At 41.9% G+C, this 19,818-nt stretch overlaps 2 protein-coding genes across 2 annotated transcripts; both read right to left on the reverse strand.

Annotated features, from left to right (window-relative positions):
* Positions 1-8,979: 8,979 nt before the first annotated feature.
* Positions 8,980-12,946, reverse strand: LOC125516499 (MEIOTIC F-BOX protein MOF-like). Its single transcript, XM_048681923.1, has 4 exons — positions 12,047-12,946; positions 11,703-11,864; positions 11,375-11,611; positions 8,980-9,084 (listed from the first exon to the last, which is right to left on the reverse strand). The coding sequence occupies exons 1-4, from the start codon at positions 12,944-12,946 to the stop codon at positions 8,980-8,982; spliced, it is 1,404 nt and encodes a 467-aa protein (XP_048537880.1).
* Positions 12,947-18,150: 5,204 nt separating this feature from the next.
* Positions 18,151-19,385, reverse strand: LOC125516500. The gene is made up of 3 exons (XM_048681925.1): positions 18,801-19,385; positions 18,488-18,647; positions 18,151-18,401 (listed from the first exon to the last, which is right to left on the reverse strand). Exons 1-3 carry the CDS (start codon positions 19,383-19,385, stop codon positions 18,151-18,153), a joined length of 996 nt encoding a protein of 331 aa, XP_048537882.1.
* Positions 19,386-19,818: the final 433 nt, after the last annotated feature.

A 19,818-nucleotide genomic window follows, 5' to 3' on the forward strand; every position in this document is an offset into this window, starting at 1 on the left:
TCTTGGGTTGGGCCTCCGTTGCCTTCTGGGCCAACACTAGTAGAAAAAGGGTCATTTGTCCCGGTTCTAGAGGGCCTTTAGTCCCGGTTCTGGAACCGGGGCTAAAGGGTCATTACTAAAGCCTCCCCTTTAGTCTCGGTTCTTACACGAACCGAGACTAAAGGCCGTCCACGTGGCCGCTATGTGGAGCTCCACCTTTAGTCCCGGTTAGTAACACCAACCGGGACTAAAGGTATTTTTCCGTAAAAAAAATTTGATTTTTTTTAATTTTGATTTTTTTAAAAAATCAATTTTCAAATTTCTGAATTATTTTCTAATTTAATCTCTAATCACCCCTCATCATTCCAAATCATCTAACTTTTCGACCGGTCACCCATCCTCTCACTACTCCACCCTGAGCACGCTTAACTTTCGGGTTCTATTCCCCCTCGTTTCCAAGTCTGCACTTGTTGTTTTCCAATAATAAGATGTCAATCCTATTAACCCCCAGGAGTTTAGCTTGAGCATGAAGTCACACGTTCCACTGTTTGAGTTTGAAACTATTATTCTAAAAAACAATAATTATTTACTAACACTAATATTTCTTAAATAAGTAGTTTGACCATAATTTGACCACAGTTTGACCAGATTTGACCAAAATTCAAAAAATTAAAATAATTATTTAGTAACACTAATATTCTTGAATAATTATGTAGTAATACTAATATTTCTTGAATAAGTAGTTTGACCATAGTTTGACCAGATTTGACCAAAACTCAATAAAACTGTAATGATTATTTAGTAACACTAATATTCTTGAATAATTATTTAGTAACACTAATACTTCTTGAATAAGTAGTTTGACCAAAGTTTGACCTGATTTAACCAAAATTCAAAAAAAACTGAAATTTGAGCATAACTTTTTTTCTTTTAGAATTTGAGGATTCTAAAAATTTGCAAACAGGCCGTAGGTGGTCAAAATCGGATGTGGATTTTCGTGCTGAACATTTTGATATATTATACGTTTTTTTCGACATCGTATGCAAAAATTATAGCCGTTTTACTTTTTCATGGCACTTTTTTGCAAAACATGTCTAGATTTAAGTTTTTTAATTTTCCTAACTAGTAGATGCAGTAATATAACTACATCTCGAATTTTTTTATTTTTTAAAGTTTTTATCATTTTCTTTTGTTTTTTACAAAACTGAAAAGGCAATTGGGGGAGGGGGGGTAGAGTTTGAAAATGGGACCTTTAGTCCCGTTTTGAGACACGAACCGGGACAAAAGGGCATTGCACCCTTTAGTCCCGGTTTGTGTCTCAAACCGGGACTAAAGGTCTAATCTTTAGTCCCGGTTTGAGATACGAACCGGGACTAAAGGGTGTCGCACCCTTTAGTCTCGGTTCATATCTCAAACCGAGACTAAAGGGCTTATTTGAACCGGAACTAATGTCTTTAGCCGCACGAACCGGGACCAATACTCACATTAGTCCCGGTTCGTGACTGAACCGGCACTAATGGGCTTATCTGGTCCGAACGAAAGCCCTGTTTTCTACTAGTGCAAGTGGGCTACGAGGCCATGTAAGCGCTGTCCGTTGGGGCCTACATGTCAGCAGCGCTAACATCCCCCCTCCTCTTACGAAGAGGCTTGCCCCCAAGCCCCGATACTAGGGAATCTGGTTTGAAGCTCCATCTTGTTCTCCCAGGTGTCATTGTTGGCAGCACGATCAAACCAACGGATGAGGACCTGCTCGATCATGGTGCCATTCTAGCGTTTCCAACGGCTGCGCAGCACGGCGCTCAGGATCACATCGATCAACACTGGTAGCATTGGTTCAACAGTAGTGCCTGGAAGCAAGGCGCGGCCAAGTTGAGATACGTGGAAAATGGGATGCACGTAGCTTGTTCTGGCAGCTCCAACTTGTACGTCACATCGTTGATTTTGGCGACGATGTCCTCGGGGGTGTGGTAGCGGAAGGCTAGATTGTGATTGGCATGCTTGGCGACGAACGTTTGGATGTACGGCTGGAGCTTGAGGAAGACTTGGTCGCTGACGGAGTGGCTTCTTGTCTGCTTGTTGCTTTATGCACTGTTAGGCACGCTGCAGATGTTGTTGGAGCAGATGTTGAACAGACGCACGCTCGTCGAGCCAAGATTGCAGTGCTAGCACCATGCACGTCAAGGTAGCTGTGATCCACCAGCGGCGTGTCTCTCACCTGTACATGGCCTTGAATATTGATGGCTCAATGCATTGTTGAATTGTACTAGAACTGCGCGAGGGGGATCCAATGGCTCCAGTGCCGCGGGCAAGCGTGGGTGAGGCACCGGTGGAATGCTCCAGACACTGATGCACGTGCTCCGTTTGCCCGTCCATTTGGGGATGATTCGTTGTGCTCATCCGCAACTCCGTGCCCGCATATTTTAAGAGTTCTTGCCGGAAATGGTGAAGACCGGATCGTGATCGGAGACGATGGCGTTAGGCAGGCCATGCAGGGGGTAGATGTGTGTCATGTACAGAAGAGCAATCTTAAACGCAATATAAGGATGTGCGACTGGCAGAAAGTGTGTGAATTTGGTCAATTTATAGACCAAGACAAGGATGCAACTGGGTTGACCTGACTGGGACAGGCCATCGATGAAGTAGAACTTTTGTAGTAGCCGTTTCTTTTCTTCTTATTTTGAGACTTTGGCGGTAGCCATTTCTATCAGTGAATATTGGAAACTAAAGTAGGACCTTATGGATGAAGAATTGCAGAGTTACCTTTAGTCGGTGTTTAGTGCTTGTTCTGTACTCGTGAACATCTAAATTGTTAGTTGTGAATTGTCGACGAGTCCCTCTAGTGATAGGGTGAAGGAGCAGAAAGGATTCCCTTTGCCCCGCAAAAAAAATGCCCCGCAAAAAAAAAAGAGAAAGGATTCCCTCCTCTTTTTTCCTAGAGGTGGCCCTGAGTGATCGAACCCACGAGAGAAAGTGCACTTTTAAGACAAAGATTTATATCAAGCTTTGCAAGAGAATTAAATTCGAGCTTTTGGACCAGATTGAAATCAAGTTGCACTATTGAACACTTTATAGGCATGGGTATAAGGACTTATTCTTACAACCATATATTTACGAACGGGGTCGTCATGACAGTCGTTTGTGCTCTGGAAGTCAGCATCAAGATGTGCTTGGGGGTGTGTCCAAATTACGCCTTGACCGACGCATGTCCTGGATCAAGAGTCAGTTGTCCAACAAAGGTCATATCCGTCACGCGGAGTCGCCTCGGTAATTAAGATAAAGTAGACAAAAGCATTGTGCATTTAATGACTACACCTCTTGTATCCCCAAAGATAGGATTCACGCTACAGTACCAAACCTTCCTGTCACTCGTGTCCAAAATAGCATTTCACGGTCTCTCTACCCTTAGCCTCTTCGTGGGTCGATCTATGTGATCGTGTGTACCTGCAGGGACAAAGATGCCAAACGAGACAAGAGACAACTACGATGCAATTTTATTTCATACCCACAAGACATCATAATACTTCCATCAATCGCTCCACAAATACATTGGGTTGTAGGGCTATGACTCAACGCATAAAGATTGATTGATTGATAATATGTCTTACAATAGTTGCCAGATGCGATGCATGATTACAATGTGTGGCTAACTAGGATGAAAGCTGCGGTGATGGTGGCGGAGATGGCTATGGTGATGGAGATGAAAAATGACGGTGGCTAGGGTTGTTGTGGATGACGAAGATAGAGGTTTCTGCGATGTTCTATTCCCCTTCTAGTGTTGGCCCATTTATAAAAGTTACTGGGGGTGGATCAGAAGGCGCCGCTCGTATGAGACGTCATCTTGCGCTCTAGTGGCTTCATGCGCTTCCCACTTTGGATCTCCTTATCTCCTCATTACTCCTTCCCATATATGTGCTTCACTTTGTTCATGTATAGCCCCATTTCCTGTGGAAACAAAATAAAGATAGGATTTTGGAATCCTTTGCATTCATTAGTCATTAGTAGCAATATTAGAGTGGATATCTCGGTTTTTATGAAATAATAATCTGTTTTAAACTCAAGTGTGATGAGCGTAAAATAACACTAATCAATTGTTTGTCTAAATTGCTAAAACATGAAGCATATTGCATTGTGACGTGTTTATGCTGAAATAAGATGTCGTGCTCTTTCTCCCAAAGACCATGAATCAATTCATTATCGAATCTAAATGGCGTGGAGGGCTTGAAGAGATAGAGAGCCAGCTTTCTTCCTAGATGTTCATTGCGAAAAGTGACCACTAGAGTCGATGCTTCTACATGATGAAAGATGTCATGTGAGAACATTATATGGTCTGCAGTTTCAAGTGTGTGTGTGTGTGGTGGTGGGGGGGGGGGGGGTAAAAGGGGGTAGGCACACTTGGAGGCATGGAGGAGAAAGTCATGGGTATGAATCTTTAATGAATAGACAAGGAGCCTGTCGAAGAAAGGGACTCAAAATGGCACGTGCTCCCAGAGACGCAATGCCCAAGGGTGCCACCTCCTCTCTAGACCAGCAAAGCTTGTAGAGATCAAACAGGGAGGAACAAGAAATCAGGCGAATAAATTCATAACACAAATAGTTATGCATTGAAGCCAAAAAAGACATGGCAGGCGAGTACTAACTAGTCCAACAGCTGAATAAATTCATCATGAACCAAAAGTGCAACCGAAATTACAAGACACCACAAAACCAAGTCCAACTAGATGGTCTAGAGTTCACAAGTTATATGCGAATCCTACACTATTCCTTGTTCGGTAGAATTAGCAAGTATGAATTAATTCTACACTACAAGTTCTAGAAGATCCAGGCATCCTAATAAGCCTAGTCTTAGCATTTTTTTCATAAGATATTTAATAGTACCATCATTGTTATGAATCTTAACTCTAGAATCATCAATATAAGATCTGAATTTGTCACAAGCAAAGAGGATAGCTAAAAACTCATTTTCAGTAGTAGCATAATTTATTTGAGCATTGTCTAATTTGTTGCTAGCATAATGTATAAAATTCAATTTCTTAACAACTATTTTTCTAAGAATAGCTCCTAAACATAATCGCTAGCATCACACATGATTTGAACATGCAAATTCCAATCAGGAGGTTAAACTACATGTAAAAGAATGAAAGTTTTCTTAAGGATTTCAAAGTCTTCCTTACAATCATCATCAAAAGGTAAGGGAAAATCTTTCTGTAAAGAATTGGTAAGAGGCCTAGATATTTAAGAAAAATCTTTAATGAATTTTCTATATAAACCGGCATGACCTAGGAAACTTCGTATACCCCTTATATCTTGAGGGTAAGGCATTTTCTCAAAAACTTCAACTTTAGTTCTATCAACTTCAATACCTCTTTTAGAGATTCTATGCCCAAGGACAATACCTTCATTCACCATAAAGTGACACTTCTCTCCGTTGAAAACATGTTGAGTCCCCTCATATCTCTGCAAAACCAAGTTATGATTGTGCAAGCAATCATTGAAAGAAGTTTCATAGATGGAGTAATCGTCCATGATCTTTTCGCAAAAATCAGCAACGGTGGCAATACTACATCTTTGAAAGGTAGAAGGTGCATTACATAAACTAAAAGACATACATTTGGTCATGGGCTAGGTAGGGTGTTCATCTAGATTAAAGCATATTTTTTACGAATGAGACTAAAACATCCTTAATGTCACTTTCTTTAAAAGGCGAGTCGAGGTTGTGAAATTGGGGAATGGGAGAAGGGTAAAAGTTTAGGAGGGAAAAGTTCCAAGTTGTTTGTGGAACTGTCCCGATGATGTCCTTGAAATACTCCTTTTTTAGCTGTCCTTGAAATACTCTTTAAGTATTGTAGCTTTTTGGAAGTGGTTTGTGGGATTTCAAACGTTGGTGGTTAAGGCAAACGATTTTATTCTTACGAAGTCTTTGTGAGGCCGATGTGTGGAAATATTTGGTATTTTCTTCCCCTTTGATAGCAGCCCACACTTTTATCCCTTTGTTTCTAGAAAAGGGTTTTTCCGTGATAACTTTTTGGAGGAAAGTGATTGTGTCTCTTTCAAGTTCTTTTTTTTGGAGTCAAGAGGGGTCTATTTTCCTTCTTCAAATATGGTTAAGCTTTTTTGAGAAGGTCGCATGTAGATGGGCTGGAGTTCTTCTGCCAACCCACTATTTTAGGGTGGCACACAAGTCTTTGATGCCTTTTGAAGTGCAGCCGTTGGGCGGAGCCCATGTGCCAAATATCTATTTGAGACCCAACAATGTTGTACAATACTGAGGAAGGTTGCAGATTTGACCCAACCTGATTCAAATAGGAATGGCGGGGGCCTGGAGTGCGGTGTGTGAGTGTCGATGTGGACTATTAGTGGGACATGACCGAATGCAAAACGTTGTACAATATTCTGAGGTAGATTTAGGAGGTGAGCTAGTTGCCCAATACCCTAAAACTTATTATTAGGAGTTAAGTTTTAGGGTGTTTTTTATAGTCATACTGTAGAAAGGAACGGGCTAGAGATCCTTAAGGTATCTACAAATGTATGACATCAGCTTGAAGTAGAAAAGGGTCGTTGAGAGGGTAAAATAAGCTCTTGGCTAATCTCTTGGTTAAGAGATAGACAATGGTTGATCTTGTTCCCTTGGTACCATATCCCATGTCATGCCACATCTTTTCGTGGAGTAAACTTGAGACATTATACAAATTATGTCATTGTCGAATCTAAATGGTGTGGAGAGCCTGAAGAGATAGAGAACCAGCTTTTTTCTGAGATATTCATTGGGGAAAATGGCCGCTAGAGTCTGATGCTTCTACACTGTGGAAGATACCGTGCAAGAACAAGGGTCAAAATGGGAGGGAAGTGGAGACCATTAATAATGCCGCAAGAGAACATCATATGTGTCTGCTGTTTCAAGCGTGTGGTGGCAAAAGGGGCAGCAACACTTCGTGGCATCGAGGATGTGCTTGCGGAGGAGAAAGTCGTGGGTATGAATCTGTGATGACTAGACAAGGAGCCCACTGAAGAAAGGGACTCCAAATGGCATGGCACTCCCCAGGCAGCAAAGTTTGTGGAAATCAAATAGGGAGAATATATAAGAAAGCAGGGAATAAATTCATAACACAACAAGTTATGCACCGAAGCCAAAAAAGACATGCAAGTGAGTATTAATTATTAACCAGTCCAACAGCAATAAATTCATCATGAACCAAAGTGCAACAGAGATTACAAGATACCATAAAACCAAGTCCAGCTAGATAGATGGTCTAGAGTTCACAAGTTATGTTGTGAATTCTAAATTACTCCTTTGTTCGGTACAATTAATTGGCATCAGATGCATGCACCAAAATGATGGAAACCTTGTCGCAGCATACTTACGCCTTCCATTTGTGAATAGTCAAGGGCCGGTAAGTCCATCGACAACCCAGATCTTCTCACCCCTTACAAAAAACCAAATCCTGTGCACAAATGAAAAAGATAAGTCTGATGTGTCTGCAAAAGTACCCAATGCACGGCTACTTGACAATGAAAATGAAGATGCTGGAACAGAGCTCGTTATGTATGAAAGAGATTCACTTTACCAGATGCAACTTATTTAACATGAATCTAGGCATGAACTTTCCATTATATTTGATAATCTAACACACAAACGTTTAGCTAAACTACTCCCAAATGAAAAGGCAGAAAACGCTATAAGCAATTTCATGGCAAAGGAAATGTTAAATATGCAATCACCACATACATTACTACAATGTTATGTATGGACTTTTATTTCTGAAGAAAAATGTTACATAAACTGTAATGAATTCGTAGGCAAGTCTACAAAAATGGCGAATAATTTAGCGCTTGACAGAAGCAAACTGGGTGCCGAATAATTTAGCCCATAAGGGCAATAAGCTGCTCCGAGCCAGTGAGCCAAAATAAAAAACTTGTTATCAATTAGCACCAACGATTCAACAATGCAACGAGTCAAAAATATTATATATATATTTTTTTTAGAAAAGGAGGGTGCACCCCCGGCCTCTGCATCTGGACGATGCATACGGCCACTTTATTAATTATTAAGCACAAAAGACCTTACAAAGTAGTACATCAGTAAGCCTGAAGCCACCATGTAGGCAACATCTGTCGCTACTCCTACCCCCTTGATGCAGTGGTGCCGAATGTCCGAGCCTAATACCAAACAGACATCGCACCAAATCCTAACATCTAATGCCGGATGCCCCATCCTAGCCACATACCGGGACTGGGTCACAAGCCGGTCCGGCACACTCATCGAGGCTGCCGCCGCCTTCTTCCACCGATCCATCTCCAGAACAGGTACTGACGCACAGACCTTGCCAGGCCTGCCGTCGACGCCACCATGGCGCCAGACAGCTCGACCACCCTGCGCTCGTCCATCCAGCCGCATCCGTCGTCAATATGCAGCTGCACCATGCCGCCACCACTCGTTGTCAATGACGTGGTAGATACAACGCCGCACCACCTGGCAAACTCCACACCATCGCCACTGCTGGAGCTACTCGGAGCCCACCATCCACAACATCTCTCCCCCGAACAGCAGTTCCTCCCAAGACAGCGCCTCCATGGAGGATACGACGCACAGGACGCCGCCGCCGCCCAATCCAGACTGAATTTTAGACTTTCGTCCGGGACGGGTTCGGGGGTGGATAGGTGGGACCTCGGCTTCGCCTCCATGAAGGGTAACGGCGTCAAGTGACGTCGCCGATGCCGGGCCGAACACGCCGACCAAAGTTTCCTTTGGTCCCCATCCTATGCCACCAAACCTCCGTGTACTCCGGATCCGGCAAGCCACGATCCAAAACCCGCGAAGATGAAAGAGCCATGGGGCTCAACTCCTTGTATATCTCCAGACGCCGAATCCAACGATCCGACGTGGCCAGCGACGATCATCACCACCCCGCAACGGCCGACAGAGTCCGAAGAAAAGATCCCGATGGATCCGATCTGGACCCGGCGGCACCCGCGACCACGGGTCAGGCCAACGCAGCCACCACCTCACGACATGCAGGTCGCCACCGCCGCGCCGCGCACGACGCCGATGGGAGACCAGCCCGCCGCGCCGCCGGACCCCACGTTCGCCCGGCATTTCTCTGGATCCCGCTGTCCCGCGTCAGCCAAGACGGAGAGGATGGGAAGAAGCCCCGCCGCTGCCCAGTCGGCCAGGCTTCGCCCGGCGGCGCTATGGACGGCGGCGAGGAGAGGGAGAGGAGGAGGAGACTCGAGGGGTGGCGGCTAGGGTTTTCCCCCGGGTCGCCCGCGGGGGCGACGCGAGGGGCCGATGGTGTGGTGTTCATTTAAGTTACTGTTATATGAGTGCAGACATTTAAGTTACTGTTCATAACTACTCTAAATTAATCAATTCAGACATTTGTGCTAGTGCCGAATAAAAGCAGAACTATTCAACAAATCCATATTGTGTTATGCTCGCTGTTCTGGCAACACATATATTGAACATCCTTTTCCAACAAAACAGATTATATTGGTTTCATTTCCGAGCCTGGCCAGGCTTGATCCAGATTTTTCATATCTCAAACAATTCGGAACTAGCAGACTGACCCACACATTTGCGTGGCTAGATTCATATAGAATGTTAGATATGACAGTTTAATTTTGAAATGGTCTCTGCAACACTTTGACTATTGTTTATTTGAATGTCCTTATGTAGTATTTTACATAATAGTACTATGGAAAGAAATGCTTAGAATATAATGGCACTAATTAACTTGACTAATCAATATACCTTTTATATATTAAAAACCATGCTAGCAACATTCTATTGCATGTATTTTATTCAGTACATGATTTTTTTGGTATGTTTGATTGGTGCCAAAATATAACCCACCAAAATTTTGTCAGCCTTTGATATTTTGGCTGCTACTTGGTTGATCACCAAACAATGCACATTTGACACTAAACTGAGAATGACGAGAAGACATCTATAATTCCCACTATAGCACTAAATTTGAACTCATGCATTTAGCGCCGCTAAGCCGCTACAGCTAGAGGAGAGGCGCAAGTGGGTTCGACAAAGCCATTAGTAAAATGTGTATTTCAAGTATATATGGGATATATCATATATGATGTCTGACTGTATGCTTATTTTTTTCATTTTTCATGATTTAAAAAAAATACTAAATAGGCTTAGCTTTGCTGTAGCTCCGCGATAGTTTTGCAATGCTTCTCGCTGAGCCACCACTAAATGGTATAGCCCGCTATTTAAAACTTTGGCATTATCCTTTTGGGAAATTATGGACTAACTCTAGCTAGATGGTTCCAACTTGTCTTGGGTTCGTTTTTGCTATGTTGTATTGTTCAGCATACGTAAAATTACTTACCATATAATCTACATCATTTGTTTCTTTCAATATGCATAGTTGCTGCCACAATATATATTATCTGCATCCTTCATATGCACGCTCACTTGCGTACACATGACATTGGCATGAACCCATAGATTTTTCTTGTGCTATCTCATGCATTATTTACACGATCTTTATGTCATTGCTCCGTGGACTCTATTAGCAACCAAATCCATGAATTTTTATGCTAGTCTTCATTGTACTGAACTCTTTTCTTATTGTTTCAAACACATTCATCTTGATACAACTAAAAAATGTTCCCTAACTTTTTATTAGCAGAAGGAACAAACGCATGTTATGTTGAAATTATTTTCTCCGCCACCACATATCTCATCTTATCAGTTGGTAGTCAAAAAATAAGCCATGCAGATCCTTTTTTTCCTCGAATTATTGTGTGTTGTAATTTACATTGTTGCCGTTTGAAGAAGCCACGTTGATCTTTTTGTTCTATATAAAATAAATATAATTTGACTTTTCAGCCTAACATATGTACCCGCAACTTTTGATGGTGTAGGTTTTTCCCCATAAAACTAATTATGATATTCACAAGAAAAACTATTATGATATATTGTAGTTTGCACATTTTGCTCATATATATAGTGCATTCATCAAAAATAACAAGCTGATTTTTTTGTATGGATCTACCACGTACGTGCGTGCAATTGGTTATTTACCTAATCTATTCAGTTTAAAGAAGCCGAGTACTAATTGAATTGGGAAGGATCCAGTAGTAATAACTAAACTGATCCAGTTAGTGTCTATGTAGGTCTCATCCTACCGTAAGCTAATTGGTCTTGGCTTACCTTACAAGTCCCATCCGGATCCAACAATTGGCCGACTGAATTATTTCTAGCCAATTAGATTTACATGCTGTGGGTTCCTATATATTTGATAAATCTCAGCCGTACAATATCGGAATTTTATACTAGCGAATCTCTGCCGTTCGCATTCTATCTGTCTTAACAGTATACTAAATAATAATAGATCCCTACAAACTGTTTTCATGCATACTTTGTTTTTTTATTTACTACCTGCTTTGTTATTAGTTTCATTCCCACATATGAAGCTAATTTAAGCACATAGAGATCATGTAAAGAGTCATTAGTTAGCTTACGTATGTTAAATGCAGATAAGAACTTCAAGACTTTGAGAATCTTCTCGTCGACCACATTACACTTGACTTCAACTATGTTAAGGTGCTCTGATATTGTAGATGGTCCCTCCATTGGACTGTAGCTTCCTTTTATTTCCACTTTATGAGTTGGTCCCTATGGTAATTAAGAGAAAACACTGAACCAAGATAGATAACCGATAATAACTTTTAACACTGCAACCGTTATCTATTTAAAAGATTTATACCTTTAAATAAAGTTGAAGAGTGAGCTTCTCTAGAACTGGTGTTTTTTTCAGAATGCAAGCTAGTGGATCCAAGTCCGGAGCCTCGCACCAGTATTCGTTGAGTAATAAAGTCTTTAACTTACTAAATGTAGGGCAGCATTTCAAATCTCTTGTGAAAAGGAGCTGGAAAGAAAATACAAAAAGTAATTAAATCAAGTAATCCTTACTGAGAAAGTGATAATGCGAGATGATCATATTCACAATCATGTAATCTGTTTATCTCCGATTTTCCATGAATGATATAGATAGTGGAACACAAAAGAGGTATAACCATAAATAAAGGAGTTAAAGACAAAGTGTCATACCTTGCTCGATTCAGATATCAGTTCAAGATGTTTAGCACTTGAGATCCCACCCAGAAGCACGCAATCGCTGCTGCCATCGTTATGTGAAATACAATTGACACATCCGTTCTTATTATCTCCACAGAAGACACCGGAGTTATAATTCATACAGACATCGCTGAAGCTTTTGCCAAGATTCACACATGCAGTCTGTAGCAACGCCATGTTTTCAAGAAAAGGGGTTTTACCGAAAAAGTCATCTAGCTTGAAAGAGACAAGGCCCGGCGTAGAAATGCGGAGCCGGGCACGCAAATCAGAGAGGCAACCAGTGATGCTCAAATGCTTCAGGGAAGGTGATGACATCCTATCGACAGAGATGTTACACTCACTCATCTTCAGATCCTCCAACGCTGGACAGCCAGAAAAATCAAGAAATGCCTTCTGCAGGCCTAGACCATAAAGGTCCAACGTTTTCAGGTACCGAGAGGCAAGAGGCAGGTCGTCCGGGTAGAAATAGGCATGGGAGATTTCGAGGGATAGCGCCCGAACTTTGCACATGAGGGCGAAACGGGTCCATAGGCTCACATAGGGCACCTCGCCTTCGGAGCAACTGTGGAATCTCATCTCGACACTTTCTAGGTCGGTGCGCTCGCGCAGCATCAGCAGATGGTCCACGAACACCCGGAGGTCCTCGACGCTGGCAGGCTCCCGGCCGTCGAGGCCGACGATGCGCAGGGCTCTCGTGGACTTCCAAAGGTGGCGCCAGCGCCGGGCGAGCACGCACGTCCGGACGGACTCCTGCGCTGGGAGGAAGGAGATCACGTGCTGGAGGAGACTGTCGGGGAGCGCGCCGATGCGGTCGGTGGCGCTCACGGCCACGGGCACCGGCGGCGCGCTCTTGCGCTTCTTCCTAGGAGTCATTGCGTCGTCGGCTCTGCGAGGCAAGAAAGGATCAAACGGCGCGATGATGGAGAAAATGGGATGAGATGGACAGATGCACGAATTGCGGCGGAGTCGCCTCACCCTCACCTCGCCGGTATGTCGCCGCTGCCACGAGAATCGGAAGATGGGCGGACCCGCCTCACCTCACCTTCAAAGGGAGGTTGGGCTCCAGGAGAAAGGCTATATAGGAAGGAAAATCTCCGCCTCATGGGCCAGCCCATCTCCAAAACGTTCGATTCGTTTTCTTCGGCAAGCTTTTTAAATATTTTTCTTTCTTTCTGTCTTCATTGGTTCATTCGCCTATTTCTTTCTCGTTCAATTTTTTGTTTTCTAATTTTTAGCCATCTTGTAAAACATATTGTCCATATCTGGTTGCAATAATTGTTCAACTTAGTGCTAAAAAATGACCCGTTACCCAAAATATAGTTTCCACGGGCCAAAATAGATGTTCATGAGACGTTTCTTGTTTCATCACAACTATTCTTCTTTCTGAACAAATTTGTTCATAGCTGGTTCTAATATTTTCTGAGGATTACTTAAAATTGTTCCCATCACAAAGTCTTTATACTTTTTACTTTTCATACAACAACCTTCTTTTTCCAAAAACATGGAAAATTTCATAGACATGGACATTTTTTTATGCACGAATATTTTGAATTTGGACGCATAAGAGTTAGATCATTAAAAAATATAATCATGATCAAGAATATTTAAACCTTTTTTTATAAGAGTGACCAGCATGAATATTTTAAGTTTTTGTTTCGTATACAAGTATGCCATGTTTAGAAGATCACCACATTATAAAAACAGTCCAAAAGGACCATGAGTTTGAGATGCTTAGTTTGGAATTATGAACAAATTGCCAAGTTGCATGAGCATGGAACGCTGCGTATTGGCTGATTTTTTTCCTTTGTGATAAACAACCCACCTTTAGTCCATTTTTTATGCAAACTTTTATTTCATATACGAATGCTCAAAGGGATACATTACTTATTTGGAGGCTTGTTGGCCTCACTCTCCCTAGAACCCACGGTGCTTGAGGATTATCTTTGGACTATATTTTTTTTCCTAAAATTTGTTCACCATTGACGATAAAAATAAGTTTATTTTTAGCAAACATCTGATTTATTAAGTACTAGGTGAAATACATTAGATTTAATAAACAAAAAAAGGAACAACAAATTTTATTTCGGTATGGGTAGGTAAGGCATCATCTCTAAATCAAAGTTCTTTAAAGTCATCATCTCTAATAACTAGCTACTCATAAAAAAATGCCCAAGCATTGTAATGGGGATATACATATTCTACTGGTTCAACACCAATCATGTCCGATATATACGTTACACCCACCATATTCTAGATTTTGGTAATATTTGATTTGATTTGAGTGTGTGTAGAGAAGGCAAGAAAATAGTTTTTGATTTAGTTGTGTTTTCAGTAAGATTTGATTTGATTTGGGTATGAATTGGTAAGGAAAAACAAAGTTTTGATTTAGTTTAGATTTTGGTAACAATTTTATTTGATTTGATTGAGTTAATGCAGCACATGACTTTGGTAAAATTTGATTGAGTTTATGCATGGCATGATTTTGTAAAAAGATTATTGAGTTAATGTAGGGCATGGTTTTGGTAAGATTTTATTGAGTTCATGCAGCGCTTGATTTTGGTAAGATTTGATTGAGTTAACGCAGAACATGGTTTAGGTTACGTACAAACACCAGCCCCCTTCAACAGTAGAGATGATGAAATGGGAGAATCTCTAACCAAAACACGTGGAATACCATCATCGATACCACCACCATGAAAAACAGGCTAAAGCATCATACATCAATCCACCGGATCGGAGAGCCAATGATCTCCTGGAAGAAAACACCATAAGCTCACCGATCATGGCTAAGTTGGCCAGAGGTGCCATACCAATACAGCCACAGGGTCGTGGTATGTTTATTTTGTGGTATTGTGTTCACTATCAAGACGTCCTCGCCAAGGACACACATACCAAACAAAAGAGGAAGTCCATTAAAATGCACGGTCTTTCTTTCCCACATCATGTGCATCGCCTTCATGGCAGCTTGGGCGCCGCCACCCCTCTTCTCCACCTCATATCCACCCCCAATGACGCCACCAAGATAAGTTCATGCAGCGAACGGTGACAGAGGGGTTGCTCGACTGGCAACGGCAAAAAATGGCGATGCAGCTTGTGGGCGGCAGCCCTAGCTTTGTGGCGATGGCAGTCGTTGTGGCTGCGGAGTCAGTGCGGCGTTTGGACCTTGTGGCGCTCCGGTCTTCGATGGCAGCGCTTGGCGCAGGCTGCCTTTGCTCATTGGCGCGCTTCGAATACTTGGCGTGGTCTTCGGCTCCGCTCAGCTCAGAGACACAAGGGCCTTGGTGCGCTCCGGATGTTTGGCTTGTGTGAGGCCAAAATCACTACTTTGACCTTTAGTGACAATATCAGTAAGAAATGACCCTAGTTCCTAATATATTTCAAGATCTGACTTTTTTCTATCCCCACACGCAGCGGCGTAGGGTAGACAAGCTACCGCCATAGTCAATGACGGTAGCTCTTGGACCAAGACCACTAACCACACTGATGTGGCAGAAGTCTACCGCCAACAGTCATGACGGTAGCATATAGATCCTATCACCAATGTCGAGGGTTGTGGCGGTAGCTACCCAAAACGTTTCGTGCAGCACATGCTTTCCTCTATGCCTATATATTACATGGCCAACATTATGCTTTCCAAGAAGTTCATAGCTAAGCTTACTGCCATCATTACAACCTTTTGGTGGACTAGGATCAAAGATATTTCTACCTCTAAAGCTCTTTGTCTCAAAGCTTGGAAAGACATGCCACTTCAAAAGAAAGAGGGGTGCCTGGGGATTAGGAACTTGCAATGAATCAAGCTTTAACTCTTAATGTCCCTTGGAGAACTGTTGAAGCCCCTTCGTCTCATCTTCACTGCATCCTTAAGGCCTTATACTTCCCTGATTCTTCTATTTGGTTGACCAGCTCTTCTGTACCAAAATCAGGTTTTTGGTCCTCTCTTCTTAAAGTTATGCCTAAGCTTAAAATTTGCTCTTATGAACTCACCCAAGGCAATATATCTGTGTGGAGCACCCCTTGGTGCTCTTCATGGTCAGAAGTGTACAATCATTTGAATATTCAACATCCCAGTTTGTTTATCCTGCCATGGTGAAAGATTCATGGCTTCATAATCAGAAAAATTGCAACCATGCTCTCATTAATCCGCTGTTTGCTCAGCCTACTACTTGTATAATTTTGAACACTCCAATAATTCGGGATGACAGAGTCAGATATCCTCTGTTGGGACTTAACTCCTACAGGCAAATGCAACACCCAGCTTTTAGGACCTTCAGATCACTCCCAACCACTAGCCCACACCTCCTCCTATGCTGGTTTCTAACATTTTAAAGCAGGTCTGAGAACTCAAAGACTTTGGACCCTAGAATCCAAAAATTTGCATGTAGACTGCTCTCCGTATTGGTATGCGAGCAGGTAATTACTCAATTCATATTGCTAAAAGTTGTTGCTGGCGTGATCTTCCTGAAGATGAGCTACACAGGTTTACTATTAGATGTAGCTTGCTATTACTGCAGCAAACATTCGGGATATGGGTGCGAGGAGGCGAAGCCTAGTAGCTATCACCTGTGGTTGATCGTGAGAGGCCAATGCACTGTCTACTTGTCTAGGCCGCCATTGGGGACAACTGAGACCGTGACACCGACGTCAATAGTGTGGAGAAACAGTACGGTTGCAGCAACCGAATTGGACCATTTGATTTCAGAATGGACGGCTAGTCTCAGAGCAGCAACTGCTGGGTGGATATCCCTCCCATTGCTGGTAACATATGTTCAGAGCTGCTGCATTTCATCTTCAGTTTTCTCTGCCTAGGTGTGCAGAACATGGAACAAACATCTGGATCGATGGCACCCAGCCGAAAACTGCAATATCTGTAAATGAGCACGCCATGTTTCGCTACTCCAAACATAAAGCTCTTAACAGGGAGATAGAATAAAAGGATCACACCATAACAGAACAAGTTAATGCACCAAAGCCGAAAAGAAACGCTAAGATAGCACTGGCCAGTCCAAGAGCTGAATAAATTCAGCATGAACCAAAACTGTAATAGGAAACCAAGTCCCACAACCAACTGGGCGGTATAAAGTTTGTAGGCTGTATAGTACTGCGGACCATACACGGAAAGAACTCACATATGATGAGCACAGACACAAAGATGGAAACACTCTCGCCACATATATGCTTAAGCCTTGCATTTCTGAATAGTCAAGTCATGGCATATGAACATCAACCCAAGTCTTCTCGCCTTTGCTAGAAATTGAATCCTGTACAGAAATGAAAAGATAATGTAAGAGTTTGTTGTATCTGTAGAAGTAAAAAACGCCCAGTTACTTGACTATAAAAATTAAGATACCAGAACAGAGTTCAGAAAGTATAGCCATTCAAATTATCTTAATATGGATTTGGGGACAAACTTTCATTATATTAGATACGGCCATTTCTTAGCTGATAATCTAACACTAAATCATCTAGTTAAACTCCTCCCTAATTAGAATACTGAAAATGTCATTAGCAATTTCGTGGCAAGGGGATTTTGAAATAAGAAATTACGACATACACTACTAGTCCTAGACATGCTTATGAACAGACTTTTGTTTCTCAAGAAAATCTTATGTAGACTGTTAAGACTTCCTAGGAACAAAGTGATGAATCACAAGCAAATCGGGTGCTGGATAATTTAGCCCATAAGTGCAACAACTGCTTATATTTATCGAGGCAATAAAAACTGCTATTCACTAGTGCCTACTATTCGATAACACAACGAGTCAAAATATTGTTTTACTGCACACATTTGAGTTACAGTTCAGAGCTAAGCAACATGTGAAGATCAAGATACTTCACTATCCGGACCAATCAATTCAGACATTTCTGCCAGTGACCACAAGGCCAGAACTAATTAACAAGTCCACAACCTCTGTTACACTTATTGTTTCTGCTGCAACACAGTTAAATGAAACATCCTTTGCCAACAAAATGCATTATATTGGTTTTCCCTTTTGTGAGTCACCAGAGGTGGTCCAGATTTTTCATGCCTCAAACAATTTGGTACCTTACAAAGGGTTCCTAAACATTTCATGATTTTCTTATTCACTGTGTGCTCTATTAGTTTCTTCCAGACATATGAAAGCTAATTTCACAATACACAGTGTATGCAAAGTGTTATTAATTAGCTTACGTATGTTAAATGCACACAGGAACCTCAAAATTTTGAGAATCCTCTTGTCCGCCACATTACACTTGACCTCAACTATGTTAAGGTGCTCTGATATTGCTGACGGTCTCTCCATGCAACAGTAGTAGCTTCCTTTCATTTCCACTTCATGATTTGGTCCCTAAGTCAAGCATAAACATTTAAAAAAAGATGGATAATCGATAATAACTTTAACAATGCAGTGACTCTCCATTTAGAAGATTAATACCTCCGAAAATAGCTGAAGAGTGAGTTCTCTAGAAGTGGCGAGCTTTTCAGAATGCATGCTAGTGGATCCAAGTCAGGAGCCTCACACCAATACTCATTGAGTACTAATGTCTTTAACTTACTAAATGCAGGGCAGTGTTTCAGATCTCTTGTGAAAATGAACTGGGTAGACAATACAAAAGGCAAACAAATTAAGTACTCCTAACTGAGAATGTGAGATCATGATCTAAGAACCCTCAATTGGAGGTGATACATAACTTACTAAATATGTAGATAGTACAACACAAAAAAAGGGTTAAAAGACAAGTGACATACCTTTCCTATTTCAGACATCAACTTGAGGTGTTTAGCACTTGAGATACCACCCAGAAGCACACAATTTGTGCTGCAGTCATCACTAATAGGAACACAATTCTTACATGTATTATCATTAGCTCCACAGAAAACACCAGAGTCATAATTCAAACAGACATCTTTGCATCCATCGCCAAGATTAACACATGCGGCTTCTAGCAAACCCATGTCTTCAAGAAAAGGGGTCACACCAATAAAGCCTTCTAGTTTTAGAGACATGAGGCCGGGAGCAGAAATACGGACCCGGCAATCTGAGACAGAGCGGCAGAAACTGATGCTCAAATGCTTTAGGGAAAGAGATGATATCCTATCAGCATTGATTTCACAATCATTCATCTTCAGATCCTTCAATGCTGGACAACTAGCAAAATCAAGCAAGGCCTTTTGTAGGGCTACACTTTGAAGGTCCAATGTTCCTAGATGCCGAGAGACAAGAGGCAGGTCGTCTAGAGCGAGGTAACCATGGTCAAGGATATGAAGCGTGAGCACCCGAACTTTGCACATCATAGCAAAACGGGTCCATATCACTAGTAGAAAAATGGCCATTTGTCCCGGTTCAGGAACCGGGACTAAAGGGTCGTTACTAAAGGCCCTCTCCCCTCTTTAGTCCCGGTTCTTATACGAACCGGGATTAAAGGCCCTCCACGTGGCCGCTGTGTGGATGTCCACCTTTAGTCCCGGTTGGTAACACTAACCGGTACTAAAGGAAATTATATATATATATATATATATATATATTTTGAATTTTTTTCCCGAATTTTCAAATTTCTGAATTATTTTAACCTTAATCTCTAATCACCCCTCATCACTGCTTAATTTAACCTCTAATCTCTAATCATCCCTCATCATTCCAAATCATCTAACTTACCGAATGGTCACCCATCCTCTCACTACCCCAGCCTGAGCACGCTTAACTTCCGGGTTCTATTCTCTCTCGTTTCCAAGTCTGCACTTGTTGTTTTCCTGACAATAGTAAGAT

Source organism: Triticum urartu, chromosome 6, assembly GCF_003073215.2.
Source record: "Triticum urartu cultivar G1812 chromosome 6, Tu2.1, whole genome shotgun sequence".
In the NCBI taxonomy this organism is placed as follows: domain Eukaryota; kingdom Viridiplantae; phylum Streptophyta; class Magnoliopsida; order Poales; family Poaceae; genus Triticum; species Triticum urartu.